The sequence below is a fragment of the Xenopus laevis genome, chromosome 9_10L, assembly GCF_017654675.1.
Source record: "Xenopus laevis strain J_2021 chromosome 9_10L, Xenopus_laevis_v10.1, whole genome shotgun sequence".
Lineage (NCBI taxonomy): Eukaryota > Metazoa > Chordata > Amphibia > Anura > Pipidae > Xenopus > Xenopus laevis.
Window position 1 is genome coordinate 121,952,040 of NC_054387.1, and position 25,454 is coordinate 121,977,493.

Here is a 25,454-nt window from a genome sequence, read left to right on the forward strand (position 1 = left end):
TACTGTACCCCCTACTGTAAATGATAAGGATATTAGAAGTCACTGAGGGGTTCTGTGACCATATAAAGGCACAAGGCTGCAGGCTGAGTTATACAGGGAACTCTGAGTATCACTCATGTATTATAAGGGATAATGTACCCCTACTGTAAATGATAAGGATATTAGAAGTCAGTGAGGGGTTGTTCTGTGACCATATAAAGGCACAAGGCTGCAGGCTGAGTTATACAGGGAACTCTGAGTATCACTCATGTATTATAAGGGATAATGTACCCCCTACTGTAAATGATAAGGATATTAGAAGTCACTGAGGGGTTGTTCTGTGACCATATAAAGGCACAAGGCTGCAGGCTGAGTTATACAGGGAACTCTGAGTATCACTCATGTATTATAAGGGATAATGTACCCCCTACTGTAAATGATAAGGATATTTGAAATAATGTTACATTGTTTAATTCAACTACAGAGCAATCAGCTATAAAAATGTATGTTTAATAGAACATATCTCAACACAAGTATATTATAAAATAATTCCTCCATTCAACGTATAAAATATACAAACAGGTTACAAAAAATATTTTACATTTTAATGTACACATTGAATTTGCACTGCTGAAAAGTGGGATGAATGGTGTTCTGGTATCAGGTGAGGATATAAAAGATTGTTGCTGGAACATAACGTTTCTAGACATTTCCACTGTAAAATGTTCTAATAAAAACAAGTCTTGGTTTTTCATCTGTTCTGTGGGCAGTTGGTTCTGTTGTGTCCAGGCTGGTGGCAGATCCCACAAGATCTCGGCTTCTTTGCTGTTGGGCCCGAAAAACTGTTCTCAGATCTTTTATTTTTCTTGCCAGAGTTGCGTTGGGCCCCAGATCCGCCGCTGAATGAACTTCCACCGGAGGATCCGGAAAATCCGCTGGAAGAGCCTGGAAGGAAAGTTACTGCTTTAGAGAGTTCATTAGATTATACGACTGCCCATAATAGAGCTGAGCAATTAGATAAGAAACAGGAGAAATAGGGGCCAGTAAGGAACAATAAGGGAAGGAGCATCTGAAGGTTACTGGGACCAAAAAATATTTTCTTGTGGTCCCACCTGATTCTTCTACCAAAGGATAATCTGCTCTGACCACAACTGGTCCCCTGTAGAATGGATGTAGTTATTTGAGCAGCGGAATCTTACTGGCTTTGTCTTACCTGGAGGAACATTCTCATCTGCCCACTGGAAGTAGCCGCACTGCTGCTCTCTGGGTTTGGAGCAGGTATGAAACTGTCGTCCTTTGTTGGCTCCGTCTTTCTGCACAGTACGTGTGACAGCTGGTTGGTTGCACATACACACTACTGCCTGCCCTTCCGATCCTGGGTCATTGCTTCCTCCTCCAGACCTAAAACTATCAGGTGCCCTAGAGTTGTTGAAGGCATTGGAAGGACGTCCTGTAGAGGGCCCAGCTGGAGCATTCTGACCACCTCCATCCTCCTGATCTGCCCACAGGAAAAAGTTGCAGGCTCCGCCATTGCACTTGTAGAAGGGTCGGCCTTGGTTGGGTCCTTCCTTGCGGACAGTGAGCTGCACTGCTGCTACTCCACAGTTACAAACCACTTCATTGCTCTCACTGTTGCCGGGGATGGGCGGAGCTCCTCTGGAAGTCGAAGGTTTCACCACAGGAGGCTTCAGAGTTTTAGTCTGTGGCTGGCGCCCTCGCCCATCCCCGCTGTTTCCCATGCGATTACTTGTCTGGTTCACCTGCAAGTGGTTGCTCTCGCGTGGGGCTGCCTGGGGGGGCCTGTTACCTCCGTGCAGATATTTCAGGTCCAGGATCTCCCGAAGTGTTTCATCGCAACCTCCAATGCAGCCAACAAATTCCAAGGGCATGAGGGGTGGGATACTTCCCCGCTTAAACTTCAACTTTAGCCTGAGAGAGAGGGAGCAGGAAAGGGAGGGAGGGGGAGGGAGCAGGAAAGAGAGGGAGCATGAATGAGAGAGATGGAGCAGGAAAGGGAGAGGGAGGGAGCAGGAAAGGGAGGGAGCAGGAAAGGAAGGGAGGGAGCAGGAAAGAGAGAGAGAAAGAGGGAGCAGGAAAGGGTGGGAGGGGGGGAAAGAGGGAGCAGGAAAGGGTGGGAGGGGGGGAGAGAGGGAGCAGGAAAGGGTGGGGGGGGGAGAGAGGGAGCAGGAAAGGGTGGGGGGGAGAGAGGGAGCAGGAAAGGGAGGGAGGGGGAGCAGGAAAGGAAGGGAGGGGGAGCAGGAAAGGGAGAGAGAGGGAGCAGGAAAGGGAGGGAGAGAGAGAGGGAGCAGGAAAGGGAGGGAGAGAGAGAGAGAAGGAAACGGAGGGAGAGAGAGAGAGAGAGAGAGAGAGAGAGAGAGAGAAGGAAAGGGAGGGGGAGAGAGAGATAGAAGGAAAGGGAGAGAGAGAGAGAGAAGGAAAGGGAGAGAGAGAGAAGGAAAGGGAGAGAGAAGGAAAGGGAGAGAGAAAGAGGGAGCAGGAAAGGGAGGGAGGGGGAGAGAGAGGGAGAAATGTTAAGGCTTTTTTGTCACAGTTTCCTGGAAGACAGGCAAAACTCCCTATGTGCCATTGGCTAAGAGAAGACGTATGTAACAAACAGGCACCACCCACTGGGGTCCCTTACGGATTACTCACTTGTGCACTGGGTGGGGTCTGCAAGTGCTGCAGATACTTTCATCTCTTGACACTTCCAAGACAGAGCTGGGGAACCAGACGGATGATTTACAGCTGGGATACCCCACACAGGAAAGGAAGAACCTTGGCAGAGGGAAGAAGCAGATGAAGTGAATCAATAACAGCTTCAGGTGCAAGATGGCTGCTTCCCCTTTTAAAGCTCTCTATCACAAGACCTACTATAATACAACCTGTGAATGATGTGGTGTATTGTATAGCTGACCAGGTAATAAATCACTTACCCTCCATCCCTCTTGGTCTTCAGCACCATGTCCCGGTTGCACTGAGGGCATTTCCGTACAGGAAGGGGAGTTTCCGCATAGATTTCCTGTTGTGGCACGGCCTCTGCTGCTTGGCCAAAATACTGAGACAAGGCCTCATCTAACCTAATAAGAGACACGCCAGAAGAGGAAAGGCTGAGATCTGTAGTTATTCCGTTATTCTTACACAAACTCTATCTTGTCTGACAGTGAAGCCCAAGAGGTAAGAATCCAGCGGAACTTACTTGGTGGCTTTGGCCGCTGCCTCAACAAAGACCTGCTTGTACTTCTGTATCTGCAACCTCAGGACTGTGAATTTATCCTTCTTCCCTTCACAGATCAACTTCAGGTCAGACTCCAGCTCAGCTCGTAAGTCTGGTTTGGACATCTGGAAGCCCATAGAGTCATATCCTGCAGAGCACAAGCCACAGAGTCCACGGGTAAAGATTCATCTCCATTTGCTCTTTCCATTTTGGTTTTTCCCCCTTTTATGATAGTAGTCGAACACTGCTAAAATCAAGCCTGTGTATAACTACTGCCCCCTACTGCTCTGGACAGATCTCGAGAAGCTGAAGTTACTGATGCAGGAAGCATCTCATGATCCTTCCCAGCTCACTTCTATCCCTATTGTCATATTAGGAGATTGGTCTGGTGAGAAAAAGATCGATCTACTGGTGTGTTAAGTAGATTGATTAAAAAAGGGATCTGACTTCCGTCAGTATGTTAAAAATTGCAGATTAGAAAAAAAAGAGATATCCCTTCTTTATCAATTATAACGGATTCACAATTAACTGGAGGATCTAAAAAACGGCTTCTTCAAAAGAAACTGGATGGTTACACCACGTACTAATATGAAAGATATTATTGTATTGTTAGTGTCAAAAGGAGACCCACATAAGCAGTGCTTAATTAGATAATTAGATAATGGCGCAATAGATTAATTAAGTTCATTGACTTCCCCTCTTAATACTTAAAGTGGCTTAGTGCTGAGTTAATAAACGATCTTAAAAACTTTGATTGTAGGCTCTTAAATCCTTAAAGGGATACTGTCATAGGAAAACATGTTTTTTTCCAAAACACATCAGTTAATAGTGCTGCTCCAGCAGAATTCTGCACTGAAATCCATTTCTCAAAAGAGCAAACAGATTTTTTTATATTCAATTTTGAAATCTGACATGGGGCTAGACATATTGTCAGTTTCCCAGCTGCCCCCAGTCATGTGACTTGTGCCTGCACTTTAGGATGGAACTGCTTTCTGGCAGGCTGTTATTTCTCCTGAATGTGTCTTATTGGGACCTGGCAGCTGTTATCTTGTGTTAGGGAGCTGCTATCTGGTTACCTTCCCATTGTTCTGTTGTTAGGCTGCTGGGGGGAAAAGGGAGGGGGTGATATCAATCCAACTTGCAGTACAGCAGAAAAAAAGAGTGACTGAAGTTTATCAGAGCACAAGTCACATGACTGGGGGCAGCTGGGAAACTCACAATATGTCTAATTTCAAAATTGAATATAACAAAATCTATTTGCTCTTTTGAGAAATGGATTTCAGAGCAGAATTCTGCTGGAGCAGCACTACTAACTGATGCGTTTTGAAAAAAACATGTTTTTCCCTGACAGTATCCCTTCAATAATTAATTCTCACTCACTGTTGCGTACACATTCAGTCTATGACGGGATAAATAAGTATCCAATTAATAAATTATATCTATGCAAAATGTAAGATTCCCAATTCATCCAGCAAAATTCATGTAATTGCTCAGATTTCATGGATAAGTAGGAAAAGGAAATAATAGAGGGTGGAGAAGTCCCGTTGTGACCGTCTTATATTTTGCTATCTTCGGGACCCCACAAAGGTGGAGAAGTCAGAGCTTGTGGGACTGTGGTCTGAAGGCTACCTTATCTAACTTATATGGAGAGCTAGCTTTCCTGCAAAAACACAAATCCCAGAGAGCTTAGTAGAGAGAAACAGATTGGTAAGATTGTTAGTTAGATTACGGAGCAGGAGAAATGAAAAAAAAAAAAACGTTTCCAAGAAAATTTCTAATAACCCCCCTAGCTTCAATTAAAAATGGTATGAACCAAAAAGTTAATAAAAACAAATTTAAAAAAAAAAAAAAAAAAAAAAAAATGGTATGAACCAGAAGTATAAAATAAGGTGTCCATGCGCATTTCCCAAATAGCTTTTTCACAGGCACAGTTTTGACACTAAAAATACAATAATATCTTTCATATTAGTATGTGGTGTAACCATCCAGTTTCTTTTGAAGAATCCGGTTTTTAGATCCTCCAGTTAAGTTACGAAACAAGCCGACGTCCCGAAGTGGCGAAAAGACCCGAAGCCACGGAAAAAGCAGAAGTCACAAAGTGGCGAAAAGACCCGAAGTCACAAAAACAGACGAAGTTCCAAAGCGGCGAAAAGACCTGAAACCATGAATAAAACCAAAGTCTCAAAGCGGCGAAAAGACCCGAAGTCACGAAAACAGCCGAAATTGTGAAGTCCTGAAGCCACGAGTTCAATTCCTCTGAACACCAATGTGTTTTTTGTTTTTTTAATCCCCTGGCCACCAATGTATTATTTTAATACTCTATAGGCCCCTGCCACCAATGTTTTTTAAAAACATTCTTTCAAGCCCCATTTTTTTTTTTAACTTGTAAGGGGGGCCCTGGCACCAATGCTTTTTTTAAAAAAAAAAACTTTTGTGGGGGGCTCTGGCACCAGTATTTGTTTTTTAACTTATAGGGGGGCCCTGGTCCCCAATAGCTTTTTATAACTTGTGTGTGTGTGTGTGGGGGGGGGATTACTTTTTTTTTTAGCACTGATGGCTGTGTGGTCTTTTAACTGTGAGAGGCAGAGCCCGGAGGGACCCAAAAATGTTGTTCTACGGGCCCCGTGATTTTTAACGGCGGGCCTGGCAGTGGTGCATCAATTACACTTCTACATGACCCTTTGAGCTTAGCAGAAAGTCTTGCACAACTCTTAGATCCAATATGTAAGAAGACCTCTCGTTACCATCAGATACCAACCCCTTACGAAGCACATACCTGAAAGCAAAGATAAGGTTCAACTTCTTTCCCTGCAGAAGGACCATAAATACAGATAGACAGAAGGTCACCACACCCACTTTCTATACATTGTAGAAGGATGGGGCAGCGCTGAGCCAAGTACAGTGTCCAACCCTGCAGCAGTGCATGGCAAGGCACAGTCTAGTTCCAAAAAAATTTAAAGGAGGAACAAAACCCTTGTTAAAAAAACCCTACCCCACATAGAACCCCTCCCTCCTTACCCCCAGCCTAGCTGCTACCCCAGGGAAATGCCCCATACTTGTTACTTACCCCTCGTGCAGATTCAGGGATCGGAGTTCACGGCAGCCATCTTCCAGGTCTTCGTGTCTTTTTTTACGGCGCTTCGGCTATTTCCATCCATTTCGGCGCACGCGCAGTTGTCACAAACCGGAAAGTTGATCCAACTGCACATGTGCCGCTCCGCCGGTCTCAGATTACCGAAGACCTGGAAGATGGCTGCCGTGAACTCCGATCCTTGAATCTGCACCGAGGGGTAAGTTAGGGGCATTGGCACGGGGTAGCAGCTAGGCTGGGGGGGGTTAGGTTTTTTTTTTTTAATAAGGGGGTTATTTCTCCTTTAACCAAGTACCTGCTCATACTTAACCACCAACATTCCCCTAAAAACTTTGAACATCAGAACTTTGTCCAGTCGCTTACCTTCCACAAGCCCCATTCCAAGCTCTCCGGGAAGAAACCTCTGCTCTGGGGTGAGACCCACATACATGCGAGACTTGATGGTCTCAATGTGCTCAGCGTGTGTCGCATCAGTACCTACAGGGGAGGCACAGAAAGAAAATTATATTTCATATTTATCATGTAGATGGACAGATAAAAAAATATTAAAGGGGTTGTTCACCGTTAAACAACTAGTTGTTTTCAGATTGTTCACCAGAAATAACGACTTTTTCCAATTACTTTCTATTTTCTGTGTGTCACCGTTTTTCTAATATTGTAAAGAAGGGATGCACCGAATCCTTTGCTGAAGATTCGGCCGAATACTGAACCGAATCAGAATTTGTATATGCAAATTAGGGGTGGGAAGGGGGAACATTTTTAACTTCCTTGGTTTGGGACAAAACGCCACGCAATTTCCTTCCCCGTCCCTAATTTGCATATGCAAATTAGGATTCGGTTCGGCGGGCAGAAGGATTCGGCTGAATCCTGGATTTGGTGCATCCCTAGTGTAAAGTGTTGTTTTTCACCTTCGAAAGCAGCTCCGGGGGGGGGGTCACTGACCCTGTAAACTGTTCTAAATTGATTCATTAAGTTGATACATTTCTTATCTTTGTCCCTGCTGAGCAGAATCTCTGGGTTTCATTACAGGCAGCTGTTAGAATTGATACAATAGTTGCTAATACTCCAGAGATGCTGCTGAGAAATGTATCAACTAAATGTTGCAAAACTGTAACAGTTCAGAATCTGCACCTGAATTACTGAGCTGTCAGACTCAAACACCAGAGACATTCAACTTTACACTTAGATTTTGGAAAAACAGTCAAAAATAAATAATGGAAAGTCTATTTCTGGGGAACAATCTGAAAACAATTGAACTGAAATGAGTGTTTGGAAGGTGAACAACCTCTTTTATCCAGAATTAAACCAGAGTTGCTCATTAAAACATACATTAACACGAACACACACTCAAATAACGGATTCAAGTACAAACAAAATAACTGCCTTTTGCACAAATTCTGCATGTAGAGAGACATGATGTCTGGTGATTTTAATAGAGTGAGCTCTAATACATCTTCTAGGCAAAAGAAGCCCCACTATAAGATATATTGGATCATTCATCTGACACCCAACTGTGACCAAACCCCCGAATCCTTCATGAAAGATTTGGCCGAATACTGAACCGAATCTGACTCCTAATTTGCATATGCATATTAGGGGTGGGAAGGGGAAAACATTTTTTACTTCCTCGTTTTGTGACAAAAAGTCACGAGATTTCCCTCCCTGCCCCTAATTTGCATACGCAAATAAGGATTCGGATTCAGCCGGGCAGAAGGATTCGGGCGAATCCGATTCCTGCCGAAAAAGGACGAATCCTGGATTCGGTGCATCCCTAATTCAAACCGTAAGCAAGACTCACTCACCAATCCCATGCTTTTCCATCAGGGCAATGAGATCGGCTTCTGTTAGAAGCTGCGGGGGGCTGGTCTCCCCATCCACCATCTCCACTGTGGTTGGCTGGAACTGGGCGCCCATCTCATACACAGGGATAATCTATGGAAACAGAAACATGCAGTGGACATTGCCCTTTCGCTTTAAAAAGCATATAGTAGATGCAAATTGCCTGTAAATCAGAGAATTCTAATGCACATAAAACACATTGGGGTATATTTATCAAAAAGTGAAGTTAGAGATCGCCACAGTCCTCTAGAGTGAAATTCAGTCATTTCTATGGGATTTTTAAAGGCACATTTATCAAAGGGTGAAAGTAAAAGTATGTCCTTTGATAAATACGCCTTTAAAAATCCCATGGTTGAATGGGGAGTGGCGGAATTTCACTCTAGCAGACTGTGGCGATCTCTAACTTCCCTTTTTGATAAATATACCCCATTATCTGGAAACATTTCTCCCCTAAACCTTCTGTCACCTTTGTATTCCACTTGTCATAAGGATAGACGTCCAGATAGTTCCTAGCGATGATCATCAACCCGTGAGCCACAAATCTCTCAGCAGCAATGTCAATTTCCACCGTGGTCTCTTGACCCTGTGCATCTTGGGAGCAACATGCCAAGAAGTGGCGCACGATAAACTCGTAGATCCGCTGCTCATTTCCCTGAAACCCAAAAGGGACAGATCATCTTTACAATGTTTAGCAGTTGTATTAGAAGAGATATTGACAACAGAAAGACCACCGATGAGACCTGTTTGGCTGGGCTTAGCCTACAGAAACATATTAAAAGGGTGGTTCACCTTCAAGTTAACTTTTAGTAAGGCCAATTCTAAGCAACTTTTCAATTGGTCCTTTTTTTTATAATAGTTTTTGAATTAATCGCTGTCTTCTTCTGACTCTCTCCAGATTTCAAATGGGATCACTGACCTTATTTAAACAACAAATGCTCACCTCCTCCCTTCTCTTGTGGTACATTCCTTCTATCTCTCTCTCTCTCTATTTCTTGTTTTCTTTTAAAATTTTTGTGGTTTTTGAAAAAATGTAAAATAAAAATCTTTTAAAAAAAAAAATGCTCTAAAAGGCTACAAATGTATTGTTATTGCTCCTTTTTATTACTCATCTTTCTATTCAGGCCCCTCCTATTCCCATGCCAGGCCCTCATTTAAATCAGTGCATGGTTGCTAGGATTATTTGGATCCTAGCAATCAGATTGCTGAAATTGCACTCTGGAGAGCTGCTGAATATATAATGTAATATAAATCATACTACATCATACTAAAAGTTAATGTGACACGGCAACATCAATATTACTCAGCAGCAAAAGAGGCACAAAAATTAGAAGCACTTGATTGGCAGACAGGATGGAACAGCTGGATTACAATTCGGGTCACAAGCATTGTTCATCTAATCGTGCCCTTAATAAGGCTTACAACTGGGAAAACAAGTATGCAATCATGATTTCTATTGGATAAACCATACCTATACATGCAACAGTGTTTTTTAGCACAGCACTGCCACTTATGGGGCATGTTTTAACACAAATAACATGGGCAGGCTCTGCACAACACTGATGTAGCATATCTGTGCTCACCTGCAGATTGTTTGTGTATTTAGTGGGATGGATGGGAGGGTGAGCCTGATCTGTCTTGTTCCCGTTCCGTGGGGTCGGCCCACCCCTCTCCAAGATTCGCTGTGCAAACCCACCCCACTGGGGATCGTGTGTCTGCTGCTCAACCAAAGATGTCAGATTAAGATCCTTGGGGAAAATGTTTGTTTCTGTACGTGGATAACTGATGAAACTAGAAAATAAATGGAGCATGAAATAGTTAATTGGTGAAACATGTATCCCAAAGTGATATAGATAAGTTTCTCCCATGGTTCCCTAATAAAATGGGTGTATAGACAACACAGAATTACCCTTGAGTATAAAGCTTCTCCGCAGTTTTCATGGTTTCCTTGGCTCCAATTTTCAGCTTGCGGGACGCCAGCTTTTCCAGCTCCTGCGGAGCATCAACAGGGACATGAGAACACTACAGAGCGTTCATTTATCCACTTATCATACATCCTAACAATGTAGCTAATGGTGTAGAACTTCAAACTAATATAGCTAGAACTTCAAAATAATGTTGGTAATGTTGTAGAACTTCAAAATAATGTAGCCAACGTTGTGGAACTTCAAAATAATGTAGCTAACGTTGTGGAACTTCAAAATAATGTAGCGAACGTTGTGGAACTTCAAAATAATGTAGCGAACGTTGTGGAACTTCAAAATAATGTAGCGAACGTTGTGGAACTTCAAAATAATGTAGCGAACGTTGTGGAACTTCAAAATAATGTAGTTACTGTTGTAGAATTTCAAAATAATTAACTAATGTTGTAGAGTTTCAAAATAATGTAACGAATGTTGAACTTCAAAATAATGTAACTAATGTTGAACTTCAAATTAATGTAGCTAATGCTGTAGAACTTTACAATAATGCAGCTAACATTCTAGAACTTCAAAATAATGTAGCTAATGTTGTAGAACTTCAAAATGATGTAGGTAACGAAGAACTTTACAATAATGTATCTAATGTTGTAGAAGTGTTCTAGAACTTCTAAATAATGTAGCTAGTGTTCTAGAACTTTAAAATAATGAAGCTAATGTTGTAGAACTTCAAAATGATGTAACTAATGTTGTAGAACTTCAACATAATGTAGGTAACATTGAAGAACTTTACAATAATGTATCTAACGTTGTAGAAGTGTAAATAATGTAGCTAGTGTTCTAGATCTTCAAAATAATGTAGCTAGTGTTCTAGAAAAATGCTTCTTCCTGTCGTGGGCTGATCATATTATAAATAACATGGCCAGGGACCAGTCTATTGAAACTATGGCATCATATAAAGGAAGCTATGAAACCCATTGGCAGACAAGGGGCCTTAAAATGTATTTTAGGGCCATACACAGCCACAGGTCCCCGTTTGGACAAAGACCAGTGGTCTAAGGACCACATTTCTGGATACATATAAAAAAGCTTTAGGACATCTGTTGGATTGTACAAAACAGTCCTCAAAGTTACATACCACGGTGTCTAGAGCCACAGGTCTCCACTTGCTCTTTGGTTTGCTTCCCACCTCCATCACCGTAGCCATAGGGTCCTACATGCACAATGCAATTTGGATGTTTTAATAAATGAATAACCGTCTACAATTTTATCTCACTCTCCTATAAATTTATATATATTAGTCCTGTACCTCCATACAGATCTGATAGAGAACCAGACAAGCCGTGTGGTTAAAGAGACGGTTCCGCTTCCAGCTAAACTCCACCAGTCCATCTTCGTGTTCATGTGTCACTAAGTAAGCAAGAGAACTAGGATAATAATAAAGCGCTAAGACGAGAAGTCAAGGCAGGGTTATTACACTGGGAACCCTACATGTGTCCAGATTTACAGTGACATACAGTTGCCATTATTCCTAGGGTGAAGTGCCTCAATGGGAAGACACAGGAAAATAAAAAGAGCTGAAGCCTAATTTTATTAAGGGGTCAGCGATCTGTGAATTTGTAATGAATACATTTCTTTCTCTATGGATCGAAGGCTTCTGTTTTTCTGGAAAATTTATTGTCACATAACTGCTGATATATAATAAAATATCTGCTGTTGGCTGGCAAAGCACGATGGGAGCTTCATGCCAAACTCAACTGGATACCTTTAACATGCCCACTATTATTAAAGACTTTACAAAATGACTAGTGGTATAAAGGGCAGGATAATTCGCTCTCTCATGAACACTTCTTTTGCTTCCTAGAACTGAATGAGAAGATGGACCAAGACAAGACCCACGAGTGAGCACCTTTGATCTTGTAGAAGGTTTCAGGAATAAAAGCCTGGATGGCTTTAAACCTCTCCACCACAAAGCCCAAGGTTGGGAACTGACAGCTGCCATAGCTAATGAGCTGATTGGACAGCACAGAAGGAAATATCTTCTGAAGTCGGAGGGTTTGGAACCGTGTGAAAGCAGCACCTGCATTAACAATCCAGAAAAAGATACAAGAATGAATATATCAGTGGGCCATGGAGTTCTCTTTCTAAGAGACAGAACTGACGGCTAGTTCTCACCAATCCGCAGGTCAAGCTCCGTTCGTACATCGACAGCGTCGTTGATGTTCTGGTCAGGTTGTACCAGGTGTTCACAAGCCATCCGGATGGAACGAGGAGTGATCTCAGAGAAGCGGGCCCGGAAAACCTGCAAGCTTGGCTTGACTAGAGCAGAATGAGAAAAGACACAACTGAGCAAAGGCGAAGCCAATGGACGCCAAGCTCCAAATATAGTGAATGTGTCTAGAACTTTACGACCACCCATCTTGTCCATCATGAATAAACAACTGTCAGGACTGTATGGCAGCAAAAGCTAAAGATGCTTATACCCAGACAGACAGATAAGCACAGTCACGTTCTACCCTGCACTGATCTCATACATTGTAATGCAGAGGAAGACTAAGGGGGCTGTTGGCTGGGACACAGTTTAAAGGAAAACTATACCGCCAAACAATGTAGGTCTCTATAAAAAGATATTGCATAAAACAGCTCATATGTAAAACCCTGCTCCATGTAAATGAACCATTTTCATAATAATATACTTTTCTAGTAGTATGTGCCATTGGGTAATCATAAATAGAAAACTGCCATTTTAAAAAATAAGGGCCGCCCCCTGGGATCATAGGATTCACTGTGCACACAAACAAACCAACAAACCATACAAGTTAGGTCACATGAGCCAATTAACAGACAATGTTGTGTCTTTTGCTTCCACACTTTTTCCTGTTACAGTTAGTGTTGTAGTATTTCTGGTCAGGTGATCTCTGAGACAGCACACAGACCATCACGAAATGGGGGTTCAAGGCAAGAGATGTAAAAGGGCAAGATTTACTTAAATATATATTCCAGTTTGGTAAGATTCTTTAATATGCCACTTAATATGATATGAACTATCTGTTGCTTAAGTGTTCATTTTGGGGGTATAGTTTTCCTTTAATAGTTAGCCATGCCTGTATAGCAGCTTACTTGATTTGCAGACATGGATGATCTCAAAGCCAATGTTTTCTCCCTCTCTGTCACAATCCGTCCATATTATGAGAGCCTGACATTGTCGCACCTCCCGCTCCAGGGTCCGCTGGAATCAATAGGACAGATGTATATGTAATTGTAATGTAATTCTCATTAGAGAGGAAAAGTCCAAACACTTCCCCGATGGCAGCCCTGGGTGGGGACCGTATGATACAGTGTCTAACATATGCATGACACCATTTCTGTGTACCTTGATGTTTACAAAGTCATCAGGACAGTATTTCTGTACTTCTGCCTCAAACAGAGACACCGGGTTGCAGCTGTGCCTGGGAAGAAAAGGAAAGAGAGACATTACTAATTCTAATGAGCAAGGTAACCAGCTTGGGCAATGTTACACCAAGCCTTGTATTAGCAAGGACAGGAATAAATATATATTTTTTTGAGACAACATATAAACAATACAACATTGGTTCTACAAACATGTTTGTTTGTGTCTTCAAGGGGTTGTTTACTTTTGAGTTATGATGTAGAGTGGGATATTCTGAGAATTTGCAGTTGGTTTTCATTTTTTATTGTTGTGGTTTTTGAGTTATTTAGCATTTTATTCAGCAGCTCTCCAGTTTGCACTTTCACAAATCTGGTTGCTAGGGTCAGAATTACCCTAGAAACCATGCATTGATATGAATAAGAGACTGGAAAATAAATAGGAGAGAGGCCTGAATAGAAATAGAAGTAATAAAAAGTAGCAATAACAATACAATTACAGCCTTACAGAGCAATTGTAAAACAAAAATAAATAATGAAGAACAACTGAAAAGTTGCTTAGAAATGACTGTTCTACAGCATAATAAAGGTTAACATAAAGGTGAACCATCCCTTTTAAATTAATTATGCTAAAGTTACCTGTTAGAGAAAAAGGGGGGCTTCTCAGTGGAGGGAGGGGCTATAGTCTCAGAGGGTTATCGATATAGTGTTAGTCTATAGCTTCAGCCCATTCTCTCCGTATCTTGTCATATTTTTGGGGGCACCCCCTTGTAGCGTGGACGCACACTAAAAGACTTGCTCTGTCCTTCAGACACTAGACCCAAACACAATAAATTCAGAGGCAAACCCAAACATGGCGCATATCCCTGTTTGGGATGTAACGGTTTTTCCTCATTAATAAAAGGTTCTAAAATAAACCATCTGACAAAGGGATTTGAAATCAACCTCAAATGTCATGCAACTTGTAATTCAACCTATGTTGTATACCTATTAAAATGCCTGTGCGGTATGGGCTATGAAGGTCAAACAAAACGAGAGGTTAAAAAAAGAATCCAGGAAAACAGAGTATATATTAGAAACTTTAAAATAAACACACCAACAGACACACAGGTTTCTAGACACTTTAATGAGTTTAAGCACAATCCGATCTTAAAGGGATACTGTCATGGGAAAAATTTTTTTTTCAAAATGAATCAGTTAATAGTGCTGCTCCAGCAGAATTCTGCACTGAAATCCATTTCTCAAAAGAGCAAACAGATTTTTTTATATTCAATTTTGAAATCTGACATGGGGCTAGACATTTTGTCAATTTCCCAGCTGCCCCAAGTCATGTGACTTGTGCCTGCACTTTAGGAGAGAAATGCTTTCTGGCAGGCTGCTGTTTTTCCTTCTCAATGTAACTGAATGTGTCTCAGTGGGACATGGGTTTTTACTATTGAGTGTTGTTCTTAGATCTACCAGGCAGCCGTTATCTTGTGTTAGGGAGCTGTTATCTGGTTACCTTACCATTGTTCTTTTGTTTGTCTGCTGAGGGGGAAAAGGGAGGGGGGTGATACCACTCCAACTTGCAGTACAGCAGTAAAGAGTGATTGAAGTTTATCAGAGCACAAGTCACATGACTTGGGGCAGCTGGGAAATTGACAATATGTCTAGCCCCATGTCAGATTTCAAAATTGAATATAAAAAAATCTGTTTGCTCTTTTGAGAAATGGATTTCAGTGCAGAATTCTGCTGGAGCAGCACTGTTAACTGATTCATTTTGAAAAATTCTGTTTTTCCCATGACAGTATCCCTTAAAGGAATAGTTCAGTGTGAAAATAAAAACTGTGTAAATAGATAGGCTGTGCAAAATAAAAAATGTATCTAATATAGTTAGTAAGCCAAAAATGTAATATATAAAGACTGGAGTGAACATATGTCTAATAAAACAGCCAGAATCCAACTTCCTGCTTTTCAGCTCTATAACTCTGAGTTAGTCAGCGACTTGAAGGGGGGCCACATGGTACATTTCTGTTCAGTGAGTTTGCAATTGATCCTCAGCATTCAGCTCAGGTTCAAAAGCAACAGATATGACCCATGTGGCCCCCCTCAAGTCTCTGATTGTTACTGCCTGGTAACCAGGGTAACCAGTCAGTGTAAACCAAGAGAGCTGAAAAGCAGTAAGTAGTGCTCTGACTGACTTGTTATACATCAAATCACTCCAGCCAATACATTTTTGGCTAACTAACTATATTAGATACATGTTTTATTTTGCACAGCCTATTTACCCAGTTTTTATTTTTACACTGAACAATTCCTTTAAGGTGGTGTGTACTGGAAGAAATTGAATTAGATAGAAGGGATGGTGATAGACTCAGGAAATTGTTACAAGCAGAAGGAAAATGGATTAAAAAAACTTAATACACTTGTCCCAGAAGGATTGAATGATTTCTGGAGCCTCAAACCTTTCCTAAAATAAATTTAATGATGCATAACACTCATTATTATTCTTCGCCCTTGTTTGCAGGACTTGAATGTAGCAATCACCAGCGACATAGCTGAATAAAGGTACAACTAATTAATAAAAGTAGTAACGCTGGTGCCAAAAAAATACATATTCTACAGTATATATGCCTTAATGGTTAAATAGAAAATTCGCCTGTTTCGGCCTGAGTAGGCACATCGATATGTGCAGTACTAAAATAATCCTTTTTCCCTTGGGATTACATATGGTGAGTATTTTTTTTGGCTATTTTTAGACAACTGTGACAAGGTTACTGAATTACTATAATGATTGTCTTATCATGATAACCTGTTACTTTGTTTTAAATGTATCACTTGTAAGATAAGGCATTGCTACGCATGTAAAATGTGGTTTGTAACACAATGAAGCACTTTTAGCAAATGTATTTTTTATTGTTTCTAGCAAATTATTTTTTTCTGGCTAATACATGGACTTTTGGGAAAAAGACTTGGTTCTTTGCCGAATATAAAGACATGGACACACCTGATGACTTTAATAATCCACTTGGTGGGGGGACAGAATGGGTGTGTTTAAAAGATTTCACGTTCTTCCTGGGGTCACATTTGAGAAAGGGCAAGGCCCGAAACATGTTGTGTGATTTGTAGTCTTTGAATAAATCTTCACAGCAGAAACTGCTTCTGAGTGCTCTCCTCTAACAATTGATTTATTGTCAGAAACACTACTATAGTTTATATAAACAAGCTGCTGTGTAGCCATGGTAGAAATTTGAAAAAAGTCTATACGGCACAGGTTAAATAGTGGATAACAGATAACACCATTATGTTCTACAGAGTTTATCTGCTGTGTAACCTGAGCCTTTTCTCCTTTGAATGGCTGCCCCCATGGCTACACAGCAGCTTATATACAGTCATATGAAAAAGTTTGGGAACCCCTCTTAATTCTTTGGAGTTTTGTTGATCATTGGCTGAGCTTTCAAAGTAACAACTTCCTATTAATATAGAACATGCCTTATGGAAACAGTAGTATTTCAGGCGTGACAAAGTTTATTGGATTAACAGAAAATATGCATCATAACACTATTATCCAGGCACATAAATTTGGGCACCCCAACAGAGATATTACATCAATACTTAGTTGAGCCTCCTTTTGCCTCTAGACGCCTCCTATAGCCTTAAGTCTTTTAAGTTTTCAATATCAAAAAATGTATCAGGGGTACAGAAGATGAAGAAGGGGGGGGATATGGATGGCGGTATTTTTGACCATTCATCCATACAAAATCTCTCCAGTTCAGTTAAATTTGATGGCTGCAGAGCATGGACAGTCTGCTTCAAATCATCCCATAGATTTTCCATGATATTCAAGTCGGGGGACTGTGACGGCCATTCCAGAATATTGTACTTCTCCTTCTGCATAAATGTCTTTGCAGATTTCCAGTGTGTTTAGGGTCATTGTCTTGTTGGAATATCCAACCCCTGCGTAACTTCAACTTTGTGACTGATGCTTGAACATTATCCTGAAGAATTTGTTGATATTGGGTTGAATTCATCCGACCCTCGACTTTAACAAGGGCCCCAGTCCCTGAACTAGTCACACAGCCCCACAGCATGATGGAACCTCCACCAAATGTGACAGTAGGTAGCAGAGGTTTTTCTTGGAATGCGGTGTTCTTCTTCCGCCATGCAAAGTGCTTTTTGTTATGACCAAATAACTCAATTTTTGTCTTCAAAATGACTGTGGCTTGTCTAAATGAGCTTTTGCATACAACAAGCGACTCTGTTTGTGGTGTTAGTGCAGAAAGAGGAACTTCCCCTTAGCTTTTAGCCTTCAACACTTCCCAGAGTATGTAATCCCTAGCAACCAGCTCTGGATTGGGAAAGAAAATAGGCCCTGGCATTTCAAGTATACAGAGGCCCAAACAGCTCCCACAAGCCCACTTTATAGCATCTTGTCTAAGGCATCTGTGGGTTAATTTGCCAGAACCCACAGATTGCCAGTTTGGGCCTGCTAGCCAACTCACTGACATAAGGGCTAAATCCTCCAGCTCCCCTCCCTCGGTGACCTGTTTGTAAAAATGTTAACTATTTGAAAGTCAAAATAAATCATCTGTCCATCCACCTATAGCAAATTTTCAATGTATTCATATAGGGCATATACAAATATAAGCATAAAAAGGGACCCAGGAGCATTCACTCCTTATTGTGGCTTATTAATAGTGACCAATTTACATATGTAGAGATAGATATAGATATAGATATATAGATAGATAGAGATATATAGATAGATAGATAGATAGATAGATAGATATATATATATATATATAAAAAAAACAGAAGATCAGCACTCTCTGTAGTTTAGTGAAAATGTGTTGATTTATTTATCAAAATATCACATCTTATCCATGGATAAGATTGATATTTTGATAAATAAATCAACACATAGTTAGTTAGTATAGGTATGGGTATATAGAATTTTAATTAAAAGTAGGGAGGGGTGTGTGTATGGATGCTGGGTTTTCATTTGGAGGGGTTGAACTTGATGGACTTTGTCTTTTTTCAACCCAATTTAACTATGTAACTATGTAACTATGTAACATTTTCACTAAACTACAGAAAGTGCTGATCTTCTGTTCATATATTATCCATATATATATATATATATATATATATAGTTACACATACAAGTGAAGTGAATCTTAACTTCTGCCTTTCCAGGTACATTTTTATACCAACCATTTTTTCATATGGTCCATGAACTCGAGGGCTAACAGATGTCCTGATACAGAAGTCATCACCACAGTCACGTCCTGAGCAGAAGGGGAAAGACACGCATGTGATTAGCAAAGTGTTAGTAGCAACAGAGCAACCATTCAGGGCCGTGGTGAATCTCAGTCAGATGTGCCGGCTACATGATAAATATTATAAGAGAGTATTTAAAGGGGTGGCTCCCATTAAGTTAACTTTTAGTATGGTATAGGATGGCTAAGTCTAAGCTTCAATTTGTCTTCATGCTTTTCTTTTTTTTTATAGTGTCTTTTTCTTTTGACTCTTTCCAGCTTTTAAATGGGGTTCACAGACCCCCATCTAAAAACAAATGCTCTGTAAGGCTACAAATGTATTCTTATTGCTCCTTTATTTGTGTCAAATTCTCTTGTCATTTTGTATATTGCAACAATACAAACATTCAACAATTGCATTTTGTCAAGCAAGTTCCCTTGGCTATTCCGTCTGTCGATATTGTTACTTTTTATTACTCCTCTTTCCATTCAGTCCCTCTCCTATTCACATTTTAGTCTATTATTCAAATCAATGCATGGTTGCTAGGGTAATCTGGACCCTAGCAACCAGATTTCTGAAATTGCAACCGCTGCTGAATAAAAAGCTACATTACTCAAAAAACACAAATGATAAAACATTAAAACCAATTGCCAATTGTCTAAGAATATCACTCTCTACGTCATACTAAAAGTTAATGTAAATGCGAACAGCTCGTTAAAGGAGTAGTCATGTGATCTTTACCTTTCCAAACAAATGATATTCATATTCATAAATCTTGTTAAACTTGGAGAAACCTTCCCTCTGCAAACAAACAAGAACAATTAGAAGAGAAGACAAATGGGCACTCAATAAAACCATTTAGTATAGTACATTGACAGAAGGTTAGCACATACATCTGCCTGATCTCCCAGCAGAACCAATGGCACATCTAACATCACTATAACAGACACCACTTTTTTCCCCCGAAGTGCCAACTGAGCTGCCAGCAAACTATAACTTCAAGCACCCACAGCCACACGACATTGTAGTTGTGCAACAGACAGAGGTCCCAAGTTGCACTTCCCAAAATAGAACACATGAATAGTAAATAGAACACATGAATAGTAAATAAACACTGCTGAGCATAACAACATCACAAGGACGCTATTAAACGGGCAGTGGCTGTGAACCTAGAAATACTTTTTGTGCAAGGATATTAAAGGGGACCTGTCGCCCAAAAAAATTATTCCAAATCCTATTTTATGACATTAGTCCAGCAAAATAAACTTTAATTACACTATATAAATTATTTGAATCTTGTCTCCTTTAGTCTGGGAAGTTGTAATTATAGCAAGCAGGCAGGAGCCATTTTGTGGACACTGTTATTAAGACAAGCCTTGCCTCGAGCTTTCACTTTAAAGGACAAGTAAACCTATAAAATATAAAAGTGAATGTAAAATTAATTAGGGTGCTATTCTAAGCACTTTTTGTAATTTATATTCATTATTTATTTTGTGTTATTTCAAGATATTAAGGGATACATGTACTGTTAATATGAATTAATATGTTACAACAGCGCCACCTGCTGGTCATTTTCGCACCAGTCTGACCACCAAGTAGTCAAGGAAGTTGTCAGGAGAAAGAAAGAGGCTGCTCTGATGTTCTTCTGTTTAGGAATAAAATTAGAAACATTTCTCAAATCTTTCCTAGGCAAAGACTGGCCAAGTTGGGGATGTTCACACTGGAAAAGTGGTGATATAATAACTATGTATAAATATATAAGGGGATCATATGATAATCTCTCTAATGCTTTATTTATGCTAATGCAGCTGACACGAGGTCATCCATTCCGATTAGAAGAAAGGAGGTTTCGCCTAAATATTGGGAAGGGGTTTTTTAAAGCGAGAATTGTGAAGATGTGGAATTCTCTCCATGAATAAGTCGTACAGGCTGATACATTTAAAGTGATACGGACACTAAAAAATTCCTCTTCAAAATATGAATGTACATTAATAGTTACCTATAGGTCATGTTGATGACCAGCAGGTGTCACTGTTGTAACAAAATTCATTCATATTAGTAAACGTATCCTTAAATATCTTGGTATTAAAAAATAAATAAATAATGAATGTACATTGCAAACGTGCTTAGAATAGCCCCCTGATCAATTTTGCCCCCAGGCTACCTGAGACGATTTGTAAGCGGAGACTGAGCTATAAAAATTAAAAGATGATTTTCTGCTTCGTTGTTCCTAGTTAACCAGTGAGAGGTCTTATGTTTAGAACTGGTAACTCCACGAGTCCAGATTAACAAGCATACTAGCAGCCATTACCTCTTAAAGGAGAAGGAAACCCCCTGGGCACGAAAATCCTTCCCTCCTCCACCCTGGCCTACCAGTCACCCCGGGCAAATGCCCCTAACTTGTTACTCACCCCTCTGCGCAGGTCCTGTCCACAGTTCACAGGCGCCATCTTCTCCCAAACGGTCTTCTTCCTGGATTAATCGGCATTTACTGGTATGGATCTACTGCGCATGCGCCATAGACTTTTGGCGCATGCGCAGTAGATCCGTACCGGTAAATGCTCCTACTGCGCATGCGCCAAAAACGCCGGTCAAAGCAGGAAGAAGACCGCTTGGGAGAAGATGGTGCCTGTGAACTCCGTGGACAGGACCTGCGCAGAGGGGTGAGTAACACGTTAGGGGCATTTGCCTGGGGGGACAGGTAGGCCAGGGGGGAGGAGGGAGTGGGGGCAACACAGGGGAGGGGGGAGGGTTTTTGCGCCCAGGGAATTTCCTTCTCCTTTAAGCCACAATGATCACCCGCTGGGTGATGCTCAGAGTTGCAGAACTCACCAGCTAGCAGACAAAAGCAATTGGAGTCCTTAAAGAATGCTGGCTATTTCTATATAAAGTTTCCAACAAGAGTAGAGGAAATAAAACCTGGGGAAAAAAAATCTCACCCTTCTCATCCTGCTATTGGACATGAGATCTGCAATCCCTTTGGCAGCATCGTTCTTCTCTGCTACACAAAGAACTTTCTGAACCGGGATCCTCAAAGCCATTTCCGCTGCCGTACGGTGAGAGCAGAAACGAACTGCGGGACGAAGCACAACTTTAAACTTGCTGAGGGCTAGGACCCTGCTCAGGATAACCATCACCGGAGCACAGAGACGTTTCCATTCCCTTCAGGAATCATGCCTGGGAGCAGCGATATCCCACGGAACAGCTCATACACCTGTGAGGGCAAAACAGGAGTTGTTTTATTAACTGTACAATTCCTATCATAGTTAAACAATTCTCAGCTTGTAAGTGCAAATGTGGCCAAAAACTGACACAAGGGAAGACGGATGGTGTTCAATCCAGCACCTGCATCACCAAAATGAGCCCGAGAGCATCAGACACGGGTACTTTGTGGGTGCAGCGAAGCACAGGTCTCCATCCATCTCACCATTCTCTGTATAGGCCCCAAGCTTTTTCTTTTATTTAAAGGAATACTTGGAAAGTATGTTTTTTTCCCCCAAAATGAATCAGTTATTAGTGCTGCTCCAGCAGAATTCTGCACTGAAATCAATTTCTCTAAAGAGCAAACAGATTTTTTTTTATATGTAATTTTGAAATTGGACATGGGGCTAGACATATTGTCAGTTTCCCAGCTGCCACCAGTGATTTGATTCCCCCCAAGCAGCCAAACAACAGACCAATGGGAAGGTAACCAGATAACAGCTGCCTGGTAGATCTAAGAACAGCACTCAATAGTAAAATCCAGGTTCCACTGCGACACATTCAGTTACATTGAGTAGGAGAAACAACAGCCTGCCAGAAAGCAGTTCCATCCTAAAGTGCTGGCTCTTTCTGAAATCACATGACCAGGCAAAATGACCTGAGATTCACCTACACACCAATATTACAACTAAAAAATATATTCTTGTTGGTTCAGGAATTACATTTTATATTGTACAGTGAATTATTTGCAGTGTAAGTGTAATTTAGAAATAAAAACAACACAATCCTGACAGAATCCTAGGAAAGGCATTCTGCACTTGGGGGTGCCAAATGTTTGACACCCCCAAGTGATTGTATTGACTTACCTGAAACCCCAGGCCGGTGCTCCGGCCCGGGGGTTTATACCAGTGAGCACTACGGAACAATCCACTTCCGGCTTCTTCTTGCTTCAAATTTCCCTGGGCAGACGCATGCGCATTTGAACGAAATACCCGACTTTTTAGTTAAAGTTCGACTTATCGTTCTACTGCGCATGCGCAGCCTCGTGAAGACCGAGGAAGACGGAAGAGAAGTGCTTGGTGCTCACTGGTATAACCAGGGCTGGACTGAGAATTAAACTAGGCCCTGGCATTTCAGGTATACAGAGGCCCACATCAGCCCACACAGAGGCCCAAACAGCCCACACCAGCCCACTAAATACTGACTTTCTATGGCACCTTATAGCAGCCCCTCTGGCATTTGCCGGAACCCACACATTGCCAGTCTGGGCCTGGGTATAACCCCGGGCCGGTTATTCTATCAGCAGAAAACTGCACTGGCCCGGGGTTTCAGGTAAGTTAATACAATCACTTGGGGGTGCCTAACATTTGGCACCCCCAAGTGCAGGATGCCTTTCCTTCTCCTTTAACGTCAATTGGTAAATTGTTTCTCCAACCAACTCTGCAGGGCTGCATGGAGTCTCCGTCAAAACAGAATTTCAAGTGACCCTTGAAATACAATTTCACACTGGAAAATATCTTACCCTTTAATAACCAGAGCTGAATTAAAAATATCATTATAAGTGCACATGGCAACTAAGGGTCACATGACAAAGATGGATTTGATTTTCAGATGGGCAAATGTGCAGGGGCTTAATGACAAGAGGAAGCAAACCCTACTACTGCTGCTGGGGGTTATAGGGGGCCACTGTAGGTTCAATATAGGTTTATGAAATATTATTCTTTGAATCTGTACATCTTTTCACACTGCTCTCTGGGCCCTTTAGGAGATTAAAACAAAAGGATGTTGGTCCGACTGTAGTGCAATGTTATTGGCACTTTGAACACAGATTTTTTAGAAAAGTTTAGGATAATTTCATACAAGCAGAAGTTCAGCTGTAGGTGTCTATATGTCTATATATTGATAAGTAAATGCTGGTGCACACAAGGATTTTTTCTTCAGAATCTATCTTTATTCAATCGACGTTTCTATCCACAGGCGTGGATCGTTTTGTCGACTGAATAGAGAGATTCTGATGAAAAAATCCCTGTGTGCCCCAGCATTTACTTATCTATATTGTGGAACTTCTGGGAGCACCAGGGTATGTGGCTGAACTACAAGTGTGTGTAGTAGCCTTGGAATATATATATATATATTCCAAGGCTACTACATATATATTAGGGATGCACCGAATCCACTATTTTGGATTCGGCCGAACCCTTCACGAAAGATTCGGCCGAATACCGAGCCCTAATTTGCATATGCAAATTAGGGGTGGGAAGGGGGGGGTTTACTTCCTTGTTTTCTGACAAAAAGTCACGCAATTTCCCTCTGCACCCCTAATTTGCATATGCAAATTAGGATTTGGATTCGGTTCGGCTGGGGAGAAGGATTCGGCGAATCTGAATCCTGCTGAAAAAGGCCGAATCCTAGCCGAATCACGAATCCTGGATTCGGTGCATCTCTAATATATATTAGGGAAGCACCAAATCTACTATTTTGGATTCGGACGATTGTATTTCACCCTTTGTGAAAGATTGGCCGAATACTGAACCGAATCCTAATTTGTATATGCAAATTAGGGGTGGGAAGGGGAAAGCATTTTTTACTTCCTTGTTTTGTGACAAAAAAGTCACGCGATTTCTCTCCCCGCATATGCAAATTAGGATTCCGTTTGGCCGGGCAGAAGGATTCGGCCAAATCCGAATCCTGCTGAAAAAGGGTGAAACCCGAACCGAATCCTGGATTCGGTGCATTCCTAATATATATATATTTTTGCCAGAAGATATCGCAACTCACAGGACTTATAGTGAAAAAATGAAAATAATTGAATATCAACAACTTCAGAGGCGCATCTAAAGTTTCGGCTGACTCCTTAGCCTTTCTCAAAGTTGAGAAAAAGACTGAGTCAGTCAAAACGTTAGATGCGCCTCTGAAGTTGTTGATATTAAATTATTTTCATTTTTTCACTATAAGTCCTGTGAGTGCGATTTCATCTGGCAACTATTACTACTATCAACGAGATTGACACCCAGGCAAAATATACAGCGATGTTGTGAGTGCTGGTTGCCAGTCTGGTATATATATAGATATATATATATAATAAATATTTGATCAGTTGTTGCTGGATGGTTGCTAGGCTTACAAAGCCCTAGCAACCACATCATGGCAGTTGGCATTCCATGTGTGAAACTTTCAGAACATGAATATATATATTTCAATTTCTACGCAAAAAACAGAAGAATTGTGTCTCATAACCCTGCTGTTAATTGCAAGTCCCCTGGCCTGTCCCAGCAGTTGTCAGCTATGTAACATGACTGAGAATCCTGTATAACATGACAGAGGTGAGCTAATAATGATAAAGAACGTGTTGGCGGCAGTAATGTCGTTCTACTTACCGGCAGTGCTGATCTCTGTGGGACTATATCACTAAAAAACACTAAGAAACGATCCTATTATTTCCCGCGTTGCTTTTCACACTCTCGTTCTCTCTGACCTTCTCGCTTTCCGTAATGCGCCAGCGTCAGGTGACTTTGCCGCCGGAACTACAATCCCCACGATGCATCGCTTCTCTGTTTTGAAACTCTACGCGGCTTTCTTGCTGCGAAGA

The 25,454-nt window shown here is 41.2% G+C and overlaps 1 protein-coding gene across 2 annotated transcripts; it reads right to left on the bottom strand.

The window, feature by feature from the left end:
* Nucleotides 1-473: 473 nt before the first annotated feature.
* Nucleotides 474-25,378, bottom strand: top3a.L (DNA topoisomerase III alpha L homeolog). Of its 2 annotated transcripts, XM_018234323.2 has the most exons (20): nt 25,243-25,378; nt 21,604-21,878; nt 19,406-19,465; nt 18,620-18,693; nt 13,413-13,488; nt 13,160-13,268; nt 12,215-12,358; nt 11,949-12,119; nt 11,349-11,449; nt 11,178-11,252; nt 10,030-10,112; nt 9,704-9,911; nt 8,590-8,775; nt 8,087-8,216; nt 6,648-6,761; nt 3,176-3,341; nt 2,913-3,056; nt 2,632-2,754; nt 1,193-1,908; nt 474-924 (listed from the first exon to the last, which is right to left on the bottom strand). In XM_018234323.2, exons 2-20 carry the CDS (start codon nt 21,796-21,798, stop codon nt 731-733), a joined length of 3,069 nt encoding a protein of 1,022 aa, XP_018089812.1. In that variant the 5' UTR covers nt 21,799-21,878; nt 25,243-25,378; the 3' UTR covers nt 474-730.
* Nucleotides 25,379-25,454: the final 76 nt, after the last annotated feature.

Excerpts from the sequence above, each read along its gene's own strand:
- top3a.L (XM_018234323.2), bottom strand. The coding sequence starts at position 21,798 with ATGGTTATCCTGAGCAGGGTCCTAGCCCTCAGCAAGTTTAAAGTTGTG. Across the intron at positions 11,253-11,348 it reads TCTATCAGATCTGTATGGAG|GACCCTATGGCTACGGTGAT; the intron begins GTACAGGACTAA and ends TTGTGCATGTAG. Across the intron at positions 2,755-2,912 it reads AAGACCAAGAGGGATGGAGG|GTTCTTCCTTTCCTGTGTGG; the intron begins GTAAGTGATTTA and ends CCCTCTGCCAAG.